The sequence below is a fragment of the Malania oleifera genome, chromosome 7 (genome assembly GCF_029873635.1).
Source record: "Malania oleifera isolate guangnan ecotype guangnan chromosome 7, ASM2987363v1, whole genome shotgun sequence".
NCBI lineage: Eukaryota > Viridiplantae > Streptophyta > Magnoliopsida > Santalales > Ximeniaceae > Malania > Malania oleifera.
Genome location: NC_080423.1, coordinates 16,432,884 through 16,451,174, shown reverse-complemented (window position 1 = coordinate 16,451,174; position 18,291 = coordinate 16,432,884). Strand labels below are relative to the sequence as shown.

Genomic DNA, 18,291 nt, shown 5'->3' with positions numbered 1-18,291 from the left:
GGTTTGCAGGATCGGATCATAGAATCTGATCGAGAATCGTAAGATTCTACTTTCAGTATAACAGGACATGGGCTACATCTATAGGTACCATGCCACAATAAACCTTTTCTGCAGTCTCATTGTAGGTAGTCTCATAACTGGATGGGCTCCTTTTATCTCTCTTGTGGTCTTATTGTGCATGACAATTGAAAAATAGTAATAATATTTTGTATGCAAATTTTTAACATTTTTTTTTGAAATTTTATGGACATCTTTAGTTTAATTATATTTTAAATTTATATCAATTTTTTTTAGTTTTAATTAGAATGTATGTATAAAATGAATGATTTAATCCAAAAAAGTCAATTCTAGATATTAAAATATTCTAGCAACAAGTTGCCAAACGGCCCAAACCAACTCAAAACCACATAATATGGTTTTCAATTTTTTCACGAACAGCTAAAAACCTACAACAGAAATAAAAAACTAGCAATGCAAACAAATGCGTTTCATAGTTTGTTTTTCACTGTACAAATATAAAAACAAAAGATAGAAAACAAAAATGATACCAAACGGACCCTTACTCGTTGTTGTTGTTGTCACGGTTGTGGTGGTGGTCTCAGTTGGGGCCAAAGTGCTAAGAGTGTGAATTGACCTGCTTGATCATTTATATTAAAAGTGTTTTGGGCGAGTCATTATCTACCCAATAATGTTTATTCATTCATGCTATTGGTAAAAACTATGTGAATTTCTAACACATGTTATTGATTCATCTCCCTTGTTTTTGATATTATAATGGGCAATATGTTAAATTTAACATTTTATTGTGCTAATATAATGTTATTTGATTTGGGGTACTGAGTGACTCTTGAAAGAGCAGCATTACATGAATTGATTAGCAGAAGATCATATTTTATGGAGTTCATTTTTATCTCACGATTGGGGATGACTTGTTTTGTGCAGATTGAGGAGAAGCATAGGGATCTCTGTGGCTTGGTAATACGGTTCATACCACCCACATCACCTCCTCAATTGCCAGGTTCAGTGTTTAGGACATTTCTACAGAACCTTTTACTGAAGAACAGAGCAACAGATCGTAATGTGCCTTCACAGGGAGTCTCAAGCAATTATGTTCTTGTTTCCTTATACACAGTTATACTCCATTTTTTGTCTGAAGGGTTTGTCATGGAGAACATCTGTGGCTGGATGAAAGGCTCTGAATCCAATGGTGGACTTGATGCTGGTTTTCTTCATAGGGGTGGCCAACAATGTTTCCCACTAGATTTGTTTCTTAAAAATGATCCTCATCGAACAGATCTTTCTAGGCTTGGAGGATCCTTCACTCATTTGTTGAAATTTCATCCTGTAAATGATGAGGTAATTGAAGTAGTTCGATGGGAGGAAGGATGTATGGATGATGAAGAAATTAGAGTAACACATTCTACTAGGCTGAAGCCATGTTGCTGTTCAAGTAATGATGTTGATTTTACAAGAACATCAAAGGATCCAATTCAATATGTGACCAAAGGTTCTCAGGGTCATTGCAGCCCTATGCCAGAGAGATCTGCTCATGTTGCTGCAGAATGCAGTGCAGGAAGTTTGAATGATGAGATGACAGATAAACCCAGTTCAAGTGAGCAAACTGAATCCGAATTTAATTACCGATCTGTGCAGTGTATGAAGATTATACCCAGGGAAAGTAATTTGTCATCCGCGGCACTAAGAGAAGAGGAACTTCTGGATGCTATGCTACTGCTGTATCATGTTGGCGTTGCTCCGCATTTTAAGCAGGTGAGAATATATATATATATATATATTTCCCACATGTGCCACGCTTTTGTAATGCATGTGTTATGCTTTTGCAATGGTCCATCAATCTTGACATAATGTGAATAGTGGAAGATACACACGGGTGCAACTGAATACTCTAAATGTTTACGTATTCACACCCGATCGTTGCCAACTGTGCACTATATTCATCTTTTGGCATTGAGTGAGATAACACCCAAATTCATCATCATTCCCAAGTTTTGGATTTCTATTTGCTTCCTGTTCATGGCCTTAATGTGTCACAGAAATCTAGATTCTATGGCTTCTGTAATGCTTTTTTTTTTTTAAAGAATAAATTTCTAATCTTTTTCTCCCCCTACTTCTAGATAATGTTCAATACCTTTTGCTTGGGTAGGTGTTTTAACACCTGTTATGCTTGCCCACCAAGTGGAATTATATCCCATGAATTTATTTGAGTATTAATTGACTTTGAAAGCAATCTTCTGAGTGCAGGCATCATACTACATGTCTCACCAGTCACAATCAATTTCTCTCTTGGAGGAAACTGATAAGCAAATAAGAGAACGAGCTTGTGGAGAGCAATTAAAACGTTTGAAGGAAGCTCGCATTGTTTATCGGGAAGAGGTTATTGATTATGTCAGACACTCTGCATGGTAAGATAACTATAGAAAATTTTGTTCTCTAATATCTGAACCTTTGTTTGGTTTCCCATTTGATTGATGTTGATTTTGTTTAAAAAAACTATTTTCCTTTTTCTTCTTCTCGAACCTCCATGTTGCCTGTGGCCTTTCTTGTTTGTTCAAAGGTTTGATGGGAAATAGTTGACAAATCATATGATCTTCTAAGATGATATGCATGATCTTTAATTGCTTTGCTTTCTCTTTTTTGTTTTTTTTGGTTTCCTGATATTAATGGACACTCTTCTCTAATTATTGCTAGTCATGTGTAGGATGGCTCTGCCTTCTATTTTAGTATCTATTTTATCACTATTTAGTGTTTGCCCAAAACTAGCCATTTTGAGGCTCAAGAGAAATGATTTGGATTCCTGATGTTATGACTGCCTTGAGAGCTCTCCTTTTGTTTTTATTTTTGCTTTTGTTCTTTTATAGTCCAGAACACCCGCACCGATATAAACAAACTGTGACATTATTATATAGTAGCATTTCTGAATCATGGGAATTGTTTCCTCTATACGGGTATAAAGTTATGATTGCATTCATTTTATGTTATGTTTGTTTCTATATGTGTGTTTTTTTAACTTATTTAATTATTTTGACTCACAGAACTTGTAGGAAATTGGTAAAGCTTGATATAAATTGTTGGCCCACAACCTAATAGCTTGAGCTTTTAGGTAAAGTGGTAATCTAACATGATACTAGAGCTGGTTACGAGGATGTCCTGGGTTCTAGTCTCGTTGCCCACGTTTGTTTTGTGGTGTTTAAAAAATTATTGTAGTCCCTATAATGGGTGTTATTCATCTTGTGTTTATCTTTCCATGTGCTATAGGCTTACACATGTGTGGAAGTGTTAAAGCTTGATATACATCGTTGGCCCAGAACCTAGCAACATAAGCTTTTTGGTAGAGTGGTAATCTAACATAAAATTTAACTTTTGAGTTCACTTGTTAGAAATAGCAAGACTAGTACACTTTAGTTTGCTGTTTGAGATTTCTGATAGGGCCAAAAAGGCATCACTTTGCTTCATTAAAAAGATGTAATTATTTCATATCTTTTACTTGCTTCAGTGCTCTACTAGTGCTCCTTGTAACTTTTCTATGAGAGTGGAAATGAGGGAAAATGAAGTGACAATTATGAACCCACTTTTTGAGTTGATTGATGAGATGAGAAATAGTCCCTTCCTAGAGTAGTTAGAATCCAACACATTATGTTGGATTACCATTTCATCCAAAAAGCTTAAATTGTTAGGTTGTGGGCTAACAATGTATATCAAGTTTTAACACAGACAAACAAACGATAAATAACACCCATAATAGGGAATATAATATTTTTTTTAACATCACTCAATAAATGTGAGCAATGAGACTAGAACCCAGTACCTCCTAGTAACCAACTTTGAGACCATGTTAGATTACCATTTTACCTAAAAGGTTAAGTTGTTAGGTTGTGCGCCAATAGTGTATATCAAGTTTTAACACATATGATTTGTATCAATTCCGCACCAAATTGATTTGAATCATACTAGCGAATCTAAAAACAGTTGAATTGTTTTTGAACCTATTGATTCACCTCATGAATTTAACGAATCATTCTGAATCTTTCAATTTGCACAATTTTGAACCTATCATATCCTGATAGACCTGACTAGTTAAAAACCCCAAAAGTGCATTTTTATTGCTTTTATTTTTACACGATTCTCCCATTCCTTGTCTATGTTAGTTTTGTGCTAAGGAGAAGAAAATAGAACTTCAGGTCTTATGCTGCTTTCATAAAAGCATTCTTCAATCTTGGATGAGTATAGTGTTCTGCCATTGAGAAGAAGGGACAGAACACTCATTGGATAAGGTGGTGGTAGTCACGTTTCATTGTATTTTTAAAATTCAAAAGTCGGTTTTTTAGTAATTTTTTTAATAATTATTATCATTTTGCTAGGTTAATTATTTCATTTTAACTTGAGAAAGAACATAAATGAAATACAGTGTTTTTTTATTTATTTATTTTTAATTTTTTTATTTATTTATTTTTAATTGTTGATAAACACAAAAGTTCAGTTTTTATTATTTTTTTCTTGTTTCTCCCTTAAATAGCATAAAGCTCATCTTTTGATTTATATTTTTTGAATCATTCCCTTTTCAATTGTTTAGGGAAAACATACACATGAAATATGATTTTATTGTTGTTAAAATTTAATTGTATTTTATTTTTTTGCTCTGAGAAAATATTTATAGGAGGAGATCTGAATAGACACATTGGAAGAGATAATAAAAATTATGAGAGGATACATAGAGAATGTGGATATGGAGACAAAAATGAGTTTGGGGAGATGATCTTAGACTTCGCTATGTCATTTGATTTTAGTATAATGAATATTTGCTTTAAGAAGAGAGAAGAACACTTAATAACCTGTAAAAGTGGACAAAATAGAAGTCAAATAGATTTTTTTTTAACTATGAGGGTAGATCGTTTATCATGCAAGGATTGTAAAGTTATTCCAGGTGAAGGCCTAACCACACAATAAACTCTTAGTGTTAGATATATGTATTATAAAATGGAAGAAAAATGATAAAAAAAACCAGTGTAAGAGAACTAGATGGTGGAACTTAAAGGAGAAAATATAATAAAATTTAAAGATAAAATAATCAAGGATGGGGGATTGGACCATAGAGGATGGGATAAATACAAATACTCTTTGGAATAGATTAGCTAGCTTTATTAAAAAGATAGCAAAAGAGATTTTAGGTGAATCAAGGTGAACATTCTTGAATAGCAAAGAGAGTTGCTGGTGGGATAAAGATGTACAAAAGATCATAAAGACAAAAAGAATTTGGTATAAAACATGACAAAAATGTACAAACAGAGATAACTTTGAAAAATATGAGGAGGCAAGAAAAGATGCAAAAAAAGCCGTTAATGAAGCTAAATATAGATCATTTAATAGTTTGTATGATAGATTAGGTACAATAGAAGGGGAAAGAGATATATTTAAACTTGCTAAAGTTAGAGAAAAGGAAGAGTAAGGACTTAAGAAATGTAAAATGTATAAAAAGTGAGAATGATATTGTCTTGGTTAAGGACGAACACATTAAAGAAAGATGGCGAAGTTACTTTAGTAAGTTATTTAATGAAAACCAAATAGAAGGCTTAAACTTATAATTGTCAAATGAGAAAAAAACTAAAAATATGAGATTTATTCGCAAAATTAGAGTTAACGAAGTTAAGTTTGTTCTAAAAAAGATGAAAAATGGGAAAGCTATGGGACCAGATAACATCCCAATTGAAGTTTCGAAATGCTTAGGTGATAATGGAATTGTATGGTTAACTAATTTTTTTAATATAATTGTAAAAACTAAGAAAATGCCAAATGAATGGAGGAAGAACACTTTAATAGCTATATACAAAAATAAAGGAGATATTCAAAATTGTAATAACTATCATGGAATTAAACTTATGAGTCATACGATGAAATTAAGGGAAAGGGTAGTTGAACAATGATTAAGGTTAGAAATGAAGGTCTCAGAAAATTAATTTGGTTTTATACCTGGTAGATCCTACCACAGAAGCTATTTATCTTTTAAGAAGATTAATGGAAAAGTTTAGAGAAAAGAAGAGGGACTTGCATATGATATTTATTGACCTTGAGAAAGCATATGATAGGATACCTAGGGAAGTTCTATGGTGGGTTTTATAAAAAAAAGGTGTATGTAATAGGTATACCGATGTCATTAAGGATATGTACGATGGAGTAATGACTAGAGTAAGGACTATAGATGGAGAAACTAGAGAATTTTCAATCACCATAGGTGTACATCAAGGATTTACATTGAGTCCTTATATTTTTGCTTTAGTGATGGACCAATTGACTAAGAGTATTCAAAAGGAGGTTCCACGGTGTATGTTGTTTGCAGATGATATTGTATTAATGGACGAAACTAGGGACAGAGTAGAGGCTGAATTAGAATTATGGAGAGAAGCTTTGGAATCTAGAGGCTTTAGGATAAGTAGAATTAAAACAAAATATATGAAATGTAATTTCAGTAATGATAGGAGGAATATTGGAGACAAAGTTAAACTTGATGATGAAGAAATAAATAGCACTTGTAGATTTCGATACCTTGGATCTATTATGCAAGCTGAAAGAGACATTGAAGATGATGTAATGCATAGAGTTAAATCAAGTTGGGTAGAATGGAGAAGTGCTTCAAGTGTGCTCTGTGATCGTAGAATACCCTTAAAATTGAAATGGAAGTTTTACAAGACAACTATAAGACCAGCTATGCTATATGGATTGGAATGTTGGGCAACAAAGAAACATAATATCCCAAAAGTAAAAGTTGCCGAGATGAGAATGCTTAGATAGATGAGTGGTATAACATTGAAAGATAAATTAAGGAATGAACATATTCGTGGTAAGTTAGGTGTGGCTCCTATAGAAGATAAGGTAAGAGAGGGATGACTCAGATGATATGGACACTTGCAACGTAGGCCACATAGTGCACCTGTGAGGAAGAGTCACTTAGTTACTATGGGGGGCAGTAGAAGGGGTAGGGATAGACTTAAAATAACTTGGGAGGAGGTAGTGAGTAAAGATTTAATATTTTTGAATCTATTAAAAGAAATGGTCTATGATCGCATTAATTGGCGGAAAAGGATTCATATAGACCACTACAACTAGTGGGACTATGACTTGGTTTTGTTGTTGTGTTTATTATTTTGCTGTTTTTTTTTTTCTTTTTTTTAATATCAATATATGCTTGTCTTTTAGAATTAGTTTTGGAAATTTGTACCAAATCTTATGATTCGATTCAATTCTCGATTCCTGATTCCAAAAATTGGAACTTCGATTTGCAATTTGAATCTCAATTTGACAACCATGCTTCCTAATTTCTGTTTTGTTGAGTCTCAATTGTCCATTCTGGCCCCTTTAAATGTATTTTTCAAGCGCATTTGCCACTTTAAATCTATTTTTAAAGCACATCTAAGTCCTCCTTGGCACCGCCTCATTTTTCTGACTGCGTTTTCTTTTTTTATATCTTAGGGATGGCGGCTGTTTCTTAACAGTGCTGTTATGCTACAATGCCTACTTTTTTCCAACCATGTATTTGTCTTTTAGGCATTTGATTGCTTAGGACTGTGTGCGCGCATGTGTTGCTCTTAGGTTATAGGTGGTATGTAGATATGATTTTTAGCAAAATGTTATGGCTCATTAGGATTCATCCATCTTTTTCCATTTAGTTGGCTGCCTTGGCATTGGGACAAGCTTTTTTTTAAGTATGATAAAGGGTGATATGTTTGTGTGTGTGTGTGAGAGAGAGAGAGAGAGAGAGAGAGATGGTTTTAAGCACAATATTATGTCTTTTTTGTATTTATCTTTCTCCATTGTAGGATGCCTTGGCCATGGTTGAAGTTCTGATAAAGGAGTTTGCTTTCTGTTTTACTAGTAAACAATATGACCTGACTATTGCAGCTACAATTGTTCTCAGCTGTATCTCTGTTGTGTTCAATATTGAGCCAATCGTGCATCACATTTCTTGAAACTTTTGGTTCATTGCTAGTCTTTGCGCTCTCATTGTTTTGTCACTTTTTTGTGCATTATAGGTATCGCATCTCTTTGATTTCTCGATGGAAGCAACGGGGAATGTATGCGGCATGCATTCGGATTGTCCAATTACTTCTGGTTCTTAGTAAAATCAATTCGGTTTTCATATATATCCCTGAATTTTATGTGGAAGCTCTGGTATATAAATCCTTTCTCTGTTGTTTGTTTTGGACGTAACAAGTACTGGATGTTGGGTCTATTCTCTGATTAAAAGTTAAATTATTGGCACCATTTCCTATTAGAATATGTATGTCTTTTTAATGAAAGATCACTATGAAGAATTTTTAGGTGCCTCTATGCTGCTTTGGTGTTTTGTCATTTTGTGTTAATGTTGGGCTTATTCCTACTTATGTGTTTTAGTTAATTGTGGAGTATTAATACTTTGGCACTTGTGTGTATGAGACAGTTATCAATTTGAATTCTGAAAACTGTGTTATTTTTTTCTCCCACCCTAGACGTACAGACCTCTCCTTTTTCTTTGTTCTTCTTCTGTTGTCTCTTCACTTCTTCTATTTATCTATCTTATTTCTATCTCATTCTCTGCAATTCATTGCTGTTCGGCATCACTTTTGTACTTACTTCTGTTTCATTTTTCATGGAGTGATTCGAGTGAATACGAGTCCTTAATATTTGTTCCTTTTTGAAACTCTACTACTTCACATCATAACCAATCTTCTAACTGTCGGTTAAAATTCAATAGATCCCTCATAATTGGTCTTTTAGTCTCTTGGAAGATTGATAAATAAAGACTATTAGCAGCCTTGGAAAGGAAGGGTTGGTCATTTTGTGGAAACAGTGGGGATATCACATTGTGCAACTGTCGGTTAAAATTCAATAGGACCCAAGAATTTTTTCATTCATGGATTCAGTCTTAGAATGGTGCAAATATAAATGACTAGATATCAGTAAGGCAAAGTTTTCCTTTTCTGTTTCCTGGAGTGAATAAGCCTAAAAAGAGCACAGGGCTTGGTTGACAAGTTAGTTTTTGGCTGATGAAGTTGAAGCTAGGTCTATTAATTGAAGCAAACAATGTTGATTTCATGAAAAATATATCCTTACTCTCTCTAAATGCATCCTCTCAAGTACGTGGCATGTGTTCAAGTGGTATTAACATATTTGTTCTACAGATTGCTCCAATTCTTCAAGCTTCTTGTCATGCATGAGGATGTAGCACAACCCCTCCTCAAGAGTCCTATATGGTAACTGAAAAAATAATCTCATTATATAATATGTTCTGGTACTGGATCTTTAGTGAAATTCTAAAATACAAAGGTGTATATGAAGGGTTGTCCTGTTGTCCCTGCACCATAAGTGAGTAAATTTCATATGTTTTATATGTGTGCCAGAATGGACCCTATTGCAAGGAGATGAAGATACTAGCCATCCTCTTCTAAAAACCAGTTGCCTTTCAAGTGGACTGATCAAATTTAGGTTATCTAGTGTCCATGAAATTTTTTGAAGCTGTTTGTGCTCTCCTAATATTGCTTGTGGTGCTTTATATGGATTTCTTGGTCATTGGAAGCCACATCACAATTGAGGACTATGTTACACCTTTTAATGCTCCTAGAGCAGCATGTATCCTACAAGATATGTTCCTTAGTAACCCCTGTTGATAATTTGAAATCTATTCTGGCAAGCTCTCTATTCCCTTGTCAATTGAGCTGCAGTATAATGAGGATGAAATAGGCAGTGTGCCCGCAAGGAAGCCTTGTAAAAGTGATTGGTGAAGTTAAGTTTTTTCGTTTATGCCATTTCTTTTGAGGATTTTCTTTCCTGTGAGTGAGATGCCTTGTCAAGTGCTCCTAATGGCATTCCAAACTGTAGTAGGTGAAAGTAGACTCCCTCTTCAACCCAAAATTTCCACTGTATATCTTTTGTTGACAATACCTTTATTAAACATATTGGTTCCAAATTCTGAACTTTGATACTATTGAAAGCATTAACTGCTTGAGTATTTGCCTGTCCTTGTGTAATTACGGTGCCTGGAGAAATCAAAATATAACCTTTCTTTGTGGATTAGAGAGACATTATATGTTCATATTATACTTGTTAAGTGTATAGTCTTCCATTACTCCTGCCCTTTTCCCGCCCCAAGAAATTGTTTGCTAAAAGCTTCTTCCTTTTTGTTTAGCGAAACTAAATATCGTGGTTATACTTGCTTGATAAATAACAAGTTTTGAAAGACTATGTAAGCAGAAGCATTTACAATTGTAAAAACAAGTGGGAATGTGCTTGTAAACCCATTGCATTCATGCCAGGTTAAAGCCAATATTGTGCCACAAGAAAAATTAGGTTGCAGGTCTAGTGCAGATTAAAAACCGTCCCCATTTTATTGCTTATTGGCTAATGCTGTGCATTTTTTCTGCACTATTATGAAAACTTGGAACGTGTTTTCGTCCTTTGGCATGAGGGGTCTTTAATTAACTTCTCATTTTCTATGCAGAAAAAGGTTGCAGTAGTGTCACCAGGGAAGAAGAGTAATTTCCTCTTGGAGAAATGTACCTGGACTCTTCATGATTGAGGTTCACTTATAAGATAGCCCAACTTGCTACAAAAAAGCAAAGAAATGATAAATATAAAGTGAGCCTAAGCTTGGGGAATATTCTCTTGCAGACATCCACCATCTTCCCCACCACCTATAGCCTATTGTATGAGTGCCTTGCTTCACGGGTTGAGCTGCAGAGCTGGGTAGGCTAGTCCAGGTTCTTATATATCATCATTCCCTCCAATGCTAAAAAATTTTTAGTGTCAGGATAAGAAAATATGTTTGACACCTTGGGCTTGCTGGTTTTTGGACAAACCTTCAATTGCTCAAAAAGTTCCTTCTTAGAGTAAGATTAGCCTTTAATGTTGGAGACCACATATTTTCTTGGGAGTATCTGTTGAAACTTTGAAAAAGTGAGGAAAATTAAGCTCTTGGATTTGGAATCTTTGAAGGGTATGTGGCTTGTTGGATTTAAATGATTATGAATTGCCTGTGGATTGGATTTTGTAAGATACGTATTGCAGTAGAAGATGAAAGAGAAGCAGAAGACGGTGAAGAAGAGAGGAATAGGGAAGGGCAAAAATAAAGTAAGTATGGTAATCTTTGGGGCTGTTCAGTGTCATTTCTATATTTTGTTCTGTTTTGGTTGCTATAGAATGAAGAAATAGGTGATGATAACACATGTGCCTAAGTTGCTAGTGTTCTGTTTATTTTCTCGGTTTTCAGCTGTTTAGGAAAAAAACTGAACCAGATTTTATGGTTTTGATGTGATTTGACAGCCTTTTGCCACAATACTTTAATATCCAGAATTCAATTTTCTGGATTAAATAGTTCTATACATAATTTTTAATATGATCTTTAAAGCAACGATCATGTGAACTAAATTAAATTTAAATAAAAAAATCCATAAAATTTAAAAAATATGAAAAATAGTAATTTTTTAGAAAAATAAAATAAAAATCATTCTAAAAATATTTTTGCCACTGTCATATACAATAGGATTGTTCTTGGAACACTAAAAAATAAGTTTAGAAGTATAGTAATTAAGTAAAATAGTCATAAGTAATTTCGAAGTTTTATTATATTATCTTCTAATTTGAATTCTATTGTATATTCATTATATTAATCGTATTTTTTAGTTGTTATTTGCTTCAAGGAGAAAATTTCAAACACCCCCTTAATTTCTTTTGGAGTTGAACTAACTGCCAACGTAGTAAACTTCCTACATAACAGAATGGTTCGAATTGTCCTTTCTTTTGAGAAGGTCTTTCATTATATAGGCAAGATTGCCAGTCATACAAGGAAACTTAAATCTGTACATGCTAATTACACAGAGTGATCTTAGGAAGCTATATATGGTAAGCCAATTAATTTACATAGAGAGATTTTAGGAAGCTATACATGGTAAGCTAAATCTCTTCTTCTATTTTTGAAAGTATATACAGGCTAGATTAATAGCTATTTACAAGGCATAATTTATGGCCTTCTATTGACATCCCCCCTCAAATTGATGCGGGTTATCCATAAGCATCAATTTGTTTGTAAGAAAATTATGCTGTTGCTGTTTGAGAGCCTTGGTGAAAATATCTGCCACTTGAAGATTGCTAGACACATGAGGAAGAGAGATAGTCTGAGCTTCAAACGCCTCATGGATGAAGTGGCAATCAACCTTGAACGTTTAGTGCATTCATGGAAGATGGGATTGGCTGAAATGTGAATGGCACTAGTATTATCCGCATGAAGAGAAATAGGATCACCGGGAGAGAAGCCAAGTTCAGCCAATAGCCCTCGGAGCCAATGTATCTCAGCGCAAGCTTAGTATATGGCCCTATATTTGGACTCAGTAGATGACTTATAAACATGGTTCTGTTTCTTGCTTTTCCAAGATATAAGAGCCGGACCAAGAAACATACACCAACCCGTAATAGAACGCCGAGTGTCACTACACCTGGCATAATCAGCATCACTATATGCTACAAGATCAAGTGAAGTACCAGCAAGATAGAAGGTCCCTGCAAAGCTGTGCCATGGACATAGCGAATGATTTATCCAACTGCAGCCATATGAAGGTGCCGAGGTGAAGCCATGAACTGACTAACCTGTTGGACTGCATAAGAAATATCAGGTCTAGTAATTGTAAGATAGATTAAGCTGCCAACCAGCGTACGATAGGCTACAGGGTCTGATAACAAGTCATCCTCTTCTTTGCGCAGCTTGAGATTAAGTTCCTTGGGAGTATTAAGAGGGGTAGTGTCTTGGAGACCAGCGGCAGCCACCAAATCCTGGGCATGCTTGTGCTGTGACAGAAAAATACCATGTGAACCAGCAGTAATATCTAGACCAAGAAAATATGTAAGAGATCCCAGATCGATCATGTGAAAAGAGTCCTGTAAATACTGCTTTAATTGGGAGATCAGAACCGAATCAGTACCCGTGATGATTATGTCGTCAACATACACCAAGAGAATGACAACACCAATCTCAGTTTTGTGAAGAAACAAAGATGAATCATAATTGCTTTTGGGAAAAGCAAACTTGAGTAGGGTAGAAGTAAATTTATCATACCATGCACGAGGGGCCTGTTTGAGACCATACAAGGAGCGACGCAACTTGCACACTGCCGAAGTAGGGGTGGAAAGTAAATCTGCAGGAGGACACATATAAGAATCTTCCTTGAGATCCCCATGAAGAAGGCTTTCTTCACATCCATTTGGTACAAACCCCAATTTTAAGATGCAGCAATAGCCAAAATTGTGCGTATGGTGGTCATTTTGGCCACCCGAGCAAAAGTTTCCTCGTAATTTACTCCATATTCCAAGAGTTACTAAGTGGGCTTTATACTTGTCCAAACTACCATCAGACTTAACCTTAATAGAATAGACCCACTGACATCCAAGTGGAGTCACACCTGCAAGACAATCCGCCACTTCCCAAGTCTTATTAGCCTCAAGAGCACATAGTTCCTCCTACCTGGCCTGCTGCCAGCATTTCTCTTTGACTGCCTGTGAGTAACCAGTAGGAATAGCAATACAAGATAGAGTGGCTGACAGTGCAGAAGTAGTAGTACCTGCCATACGTGATGGGAATTCATAATGGTCAGGAGGACCAGATACTCTAGAGGAGCGGCGCAAAGGAGCAGATGGCAAGACAGGACCAGAAGGGGGCAGCACTGGAGGTCTCTGCTGGTATACCATGCCTAGCTGGAACCTTTCAACATGAGCACTAGGAGCACTAAAAGTGTCATCAAAAGAAGGCAAGAAAGCAATGGAAGACTCTGGTGAGGAATACATAGAAAAGAACCATTGATTTTAAAAAAAGAGTACATTCCTTGAAACACGAACCTGATTAGAGTTTGGATCATAGCATAAATAACCATTTTGTGTGACACTATATCCCAAGAAAGCACAATGGATGGATTGGGCAGAAAGCTTGTTTCTGTCCAGTGGGGGAAGATGCATAAAGCATACGCACCCAAAAATGTGAATATTTGTATAGGTAGGATTGTGATGATAAAGCCTGAAATATGGAGACTGGAAATCCAAAACTTGGGAAGGAAGTCTATTTATAAGAAAGGTTGCTGTGGTAAGTGCTTCTACACAAAACGTAGGAGGAACCGAAGACTCAATGAGCATGGTCCGTACAACATCTGAAAGATGACGATTCTTTCGTTCAGCGACTCCTTTTTGTTGTGGAGTATATGAACAAGAACGTTGAGAGATAATACCTTTAGATTGCAAGAAAGATTGGAACTCATGAGACATATTCCCCACCTGAGTTGGACTGAAGAATTTTAACAGCAGATGAAAATTGAGTGTCAACAAGAGCTAAGAACAGTTTGAACATGTCAAAAACTTCTGATTTGTGCCGCAATAAATACACCTATGTATATCTGCTGTAGTCATTGATAAATGTCACAGAATATTTGTATTAGACATGAGAAATAATAGGACTAATACCCCAGACATCACTATGAATGAGCTCAAAACTGTGGGTGGCTCTACTTCCTTCAGAAGGAAAGGGTAAAGTCTTACTTTTGCCAAGTTTACAAGTTGCACAATCAGGAAACATAGTGGAAGAAGAATGCTCTTTATTATTCAATAGACCTGATTTCAACAAATAAGATAGAACCCTAGAATTAGGATGACCAAGGCGCTTATGCCAGACGTAAAGACAGTACAGAGAAAGAAAGTAAGCTTCGTGGAACAGGTAGTTGTAGAGAAAAGAGACATTCATGCTTAGGCCCCTTCGCTATCAACTGCCCTGACATCTGATTCTGCACAACACAACAACCATGAGTAAAATGTACATCATAATTTTGGTCCACAATCTGGCCAACAGAAACTAAATTCAGAGAGAGATTAGGTGATACAAGAACATCCTTAAAGGAATAAGATATATCACCAACTGCCACAATGGGTAGAGCACTACCATTAGCTGTTTGAATATGTGAAGAGCCACAATGTTCTCTGACATTACTTGAACCATGGAGAGAATTAGTCATTTGATTTAGGAGCACCCGAGTCTAAGATCCAAGAGGGAGATGAAGAGCCACTACCTTGACGACCCAATGCTGAAAATGCACTCACAATCATTTCTTGCATCGTTTCTCGAGTTAGAAACGGTGCTGGAGGCTGTAAAGCAACAGCAGAAGTTGCAGCAGTAGCAGCAGGCATAGCTTGGTGTAAGTCACCAGTAACAACAACATGATAGACCTTGTTGGAGTGTGAAGGACAAATAGTACAGTCCTTAATAATGTGCCCTGGCTGCTTGCAGTAATTACAAAATTTCTGAGGACAGTTAGTGGCAATATGGCCATATTTCTTGCAGCTATAGCACTGTGTGGTGCTCATGTCGTGATCCTTTCCCTTGCCATGAGCAGCATAGGCAACTGAGACAGTATTAGAAGCAACATGAGACTGCTCCATAATATTCTGAGTATCAAGGCGTTGTTCCTCACGCAAGAGTTCTCCAAAACAGGCCTACAAAGTCGGAACAAGATCTCTATTTACTAGAGAGGCACGAATAGATTCAAAATCAGGCCTCAATTTCATTAGAAATTGGTCTCTTTGGCTGGTTTTGTGTACGTGTTGCACTGTCGCCAATCCTGCCTCCAATCCTTCTGCAGAGACCGTGGCTGTAACAAGGTCCGAATAATCATTCCCCAAAATTAGAAAACCAGAGTAGTAGTCTTGAACTGATAGATCCCCTTGAGTATAGTTAGCAATGGCCAACTCAAGCTGGAAGCACCTAGCATTGTTGTCTTGGTTATAGACTTGTTTGAGATAATTCCACATAGCCTATTGTAGAGTTATGAGGACGCAGAGAAAGAATCAGATGTGGCTCCATAGAACCAAGAATCCAGGACATGACTTGATTATCTTTGGCATCCCAAGCTGCCTTGTCGACCACAGACCTTTACTCTATATGTCCCCACAGCTCTTTACCCTTGAGAAAGGTCTCCAATTGAAACTCCCAAGCAGCATAATTTTTGCCAGTGAATATGACACAAACATTATTCGACTTCTCCATAAGTACTGAGGCTATGACTGAGAAAACTAGGACTGAGATTTCTTAGAGAATAGCTCTGATACCATAACAGAATGGTTTGAATTGTCCTCTTTTTTGAGAAGGTCTTTCATTATATAGGCAAGACTGCCAGTCATACAAGGAAACTGTACATGCTACTTACACAGAGTGATCTTAGGAAGCTATATACAGTAAGCCAGCTAATTTACATAGAGTGATTTTAGGAAGCTATACATGGTAAGCTGAATCTCCTCTCCTATTTATGGAAGTATATACAGCCTAGATTAATAGCTATTAACAAGACATAATTTATGGCCTTCTATTGACACTACACACACCGTGAATATCAAGCAACAAATCTCTCTTTTTCTTGGAAACTAATTTTGAATGTTAAAAGTACATAATGCATCTTATTTACTAGGGGTTTGATTGTCTAGAATTTTAATTATTAGCTTTACAAAGAGATCCAACAACAAATCACACATGAATAATTAAATAGAAAATTACCTGCAGACCCAATGTATAATTATTTCATGTATTTCCTCCATGTTTGAAGAAACCAAATGCCAAATGGTTATGGGCCTGGAAGGCATGCATGGTACATGCAATCAAATTAAAGCTTAATCATATGGATGGTGGTTCTAAATTGTTCAATGAAAGTAATTCTTTATGTATCTTCAGGTGTATTGTATAGATGAATATTAAGGGTTCTCCTTTAACATTTATCATTTATGATTATATTTAACATTATGGTTATTACTTATTACCAGAAAACGCTAGCACCCTAACAAACCACGTATTGGTATAGATGTTCCAAAATGTGTTACATTTTCATTCCATAACTCTAAATCTGACGATCTGAAGTATTAGTTCAATGCTTTTCACACAACATAACTTTTATTAGGTAAAGGTGAGGAATCATCACATTTTGATTCTATCCTTTCATTATTAATCTGTTCCACAACAGGTCTAGATTTAGAAACAGCTCAACATACTCTCCAAAATATACAAATTTCTTTGCAATATTTTCTCCAATATATCTAATTAAATACAGCCAAAACATTCCACATTTTAGAGCATGTGCCATACCATGATCCTGTTCCCGTTCCACAAACCATAACATTCCACGTTCTAAGTAACATTGTTATGCATGTATTTACAGAATTCTTTCTTGAAATGCATGGTTTGTTTGGGCTATTTTATCTTCAAGTGTCCTTTTAACCATATGAAGTGCTGTTCTACAAAATTGTTTCTTTGTTACATTCTTTTGTATTTTGACATGCAATTGTGCATCATTTTTTCAGAATGAATTCATATGTTCAAAAATGGTGAAATAATTGGTTGGGGGTTGCTTTCAAGTTGGGCAACTACTAGGCCTAAGACTCGTCTGTCTAATCCAGAATGTCCTGTACTTGGATTTTAAACCGCACTACTCGTCTGGAATAACGATGTTTAAATTCAGTCAACATGTTTTTGTTTGGTCCGGCAAAGTTATGCAATTATATTAAAAGATAAATTGGAGTCGATGGCAATCAGTATCGTAATTGTATACATACGACAATTATAAATTTAACAAGATAACTATACATTTATTTTTTACGGTGTGTAAACCCTTGCGCCACCTGTCTTATTAAACGCTCTGCATGATCCCTGATAATTTTATGTGTGTGTATTTGTTAAATATTCATCATGCTGGATTTGATTTGACCAAGTTGGTCAACCCGGAGGCAGACCTGATTTTTAATTCAGACAACTTCAATTATTCAATCTGGATTTCAGACATCAGCATTTTGTCCTAGCCTAATTTTTCCAGAGTTGATAGGCACAGGACATATAGCCATGAAGTTAAGAATTGTGTCAGCATTAGTTACCTTGTTTCTCTGTTTGCATATTGATGATAATTTATTATACATGTATCGTCTGCTTCATTTATATTAAACTTCTACACTGGCATTTCATTTATTAATATTATTATTCTGTATTTCCATATTCTCGCTAATTACTGTTAGTCCACTTACAGGTTGACTGCTTCCATGTGTTGCGGAAGAGTGATCCTCCTTTTGCCCCGTCTGCAATATTGATTAAGCAAGGACTTAATTCTTTTGTATGTCTCTGCTGTTATTTTTATTTTTATCCTTGTTCTGTTTTCTCCACTCTGAATTTGTTTGGTGAGGAAGTAGAGAAAGTGATATATTTTGATATAACGTTTTAAGTAATTTATAAATTTTTAAAATGAT

At 35.5% G+C, this 18,291-nt stretch overlaps 1 protein-coding gene across 1 annotated transcript in view; it reads left to right on the top strand.

Annotated features, from left to right (window-relative positions):
• Positions 1-18,291, top strand: part of LOC131160598 (E3 ubiquitin-protein ligase RKP) — a 39,646-nt gene that overhangs the window by 4,641 nt on the left and 16,714 nt on the right. Inside the window, exons 3-6 of the mRNA XM_058116431.1 lie at positions 943-1,770; positions 2,263-2,423; positions 8,043-8,181; positions 18,075-18,158. Coding sequence (XP_057972414.1) covers positions 943-1,770; positions 2,263-2,423; positions 8,043-8,181; positions 18,075-18,158 — 1,212 coding nt within the window. The remainder of the gene's footprint in view (positions 1-942; positions 1,771-2,262; positions 2,424-8,042; positions 8,182-18,074; positions 18,159-18,291) is intronic.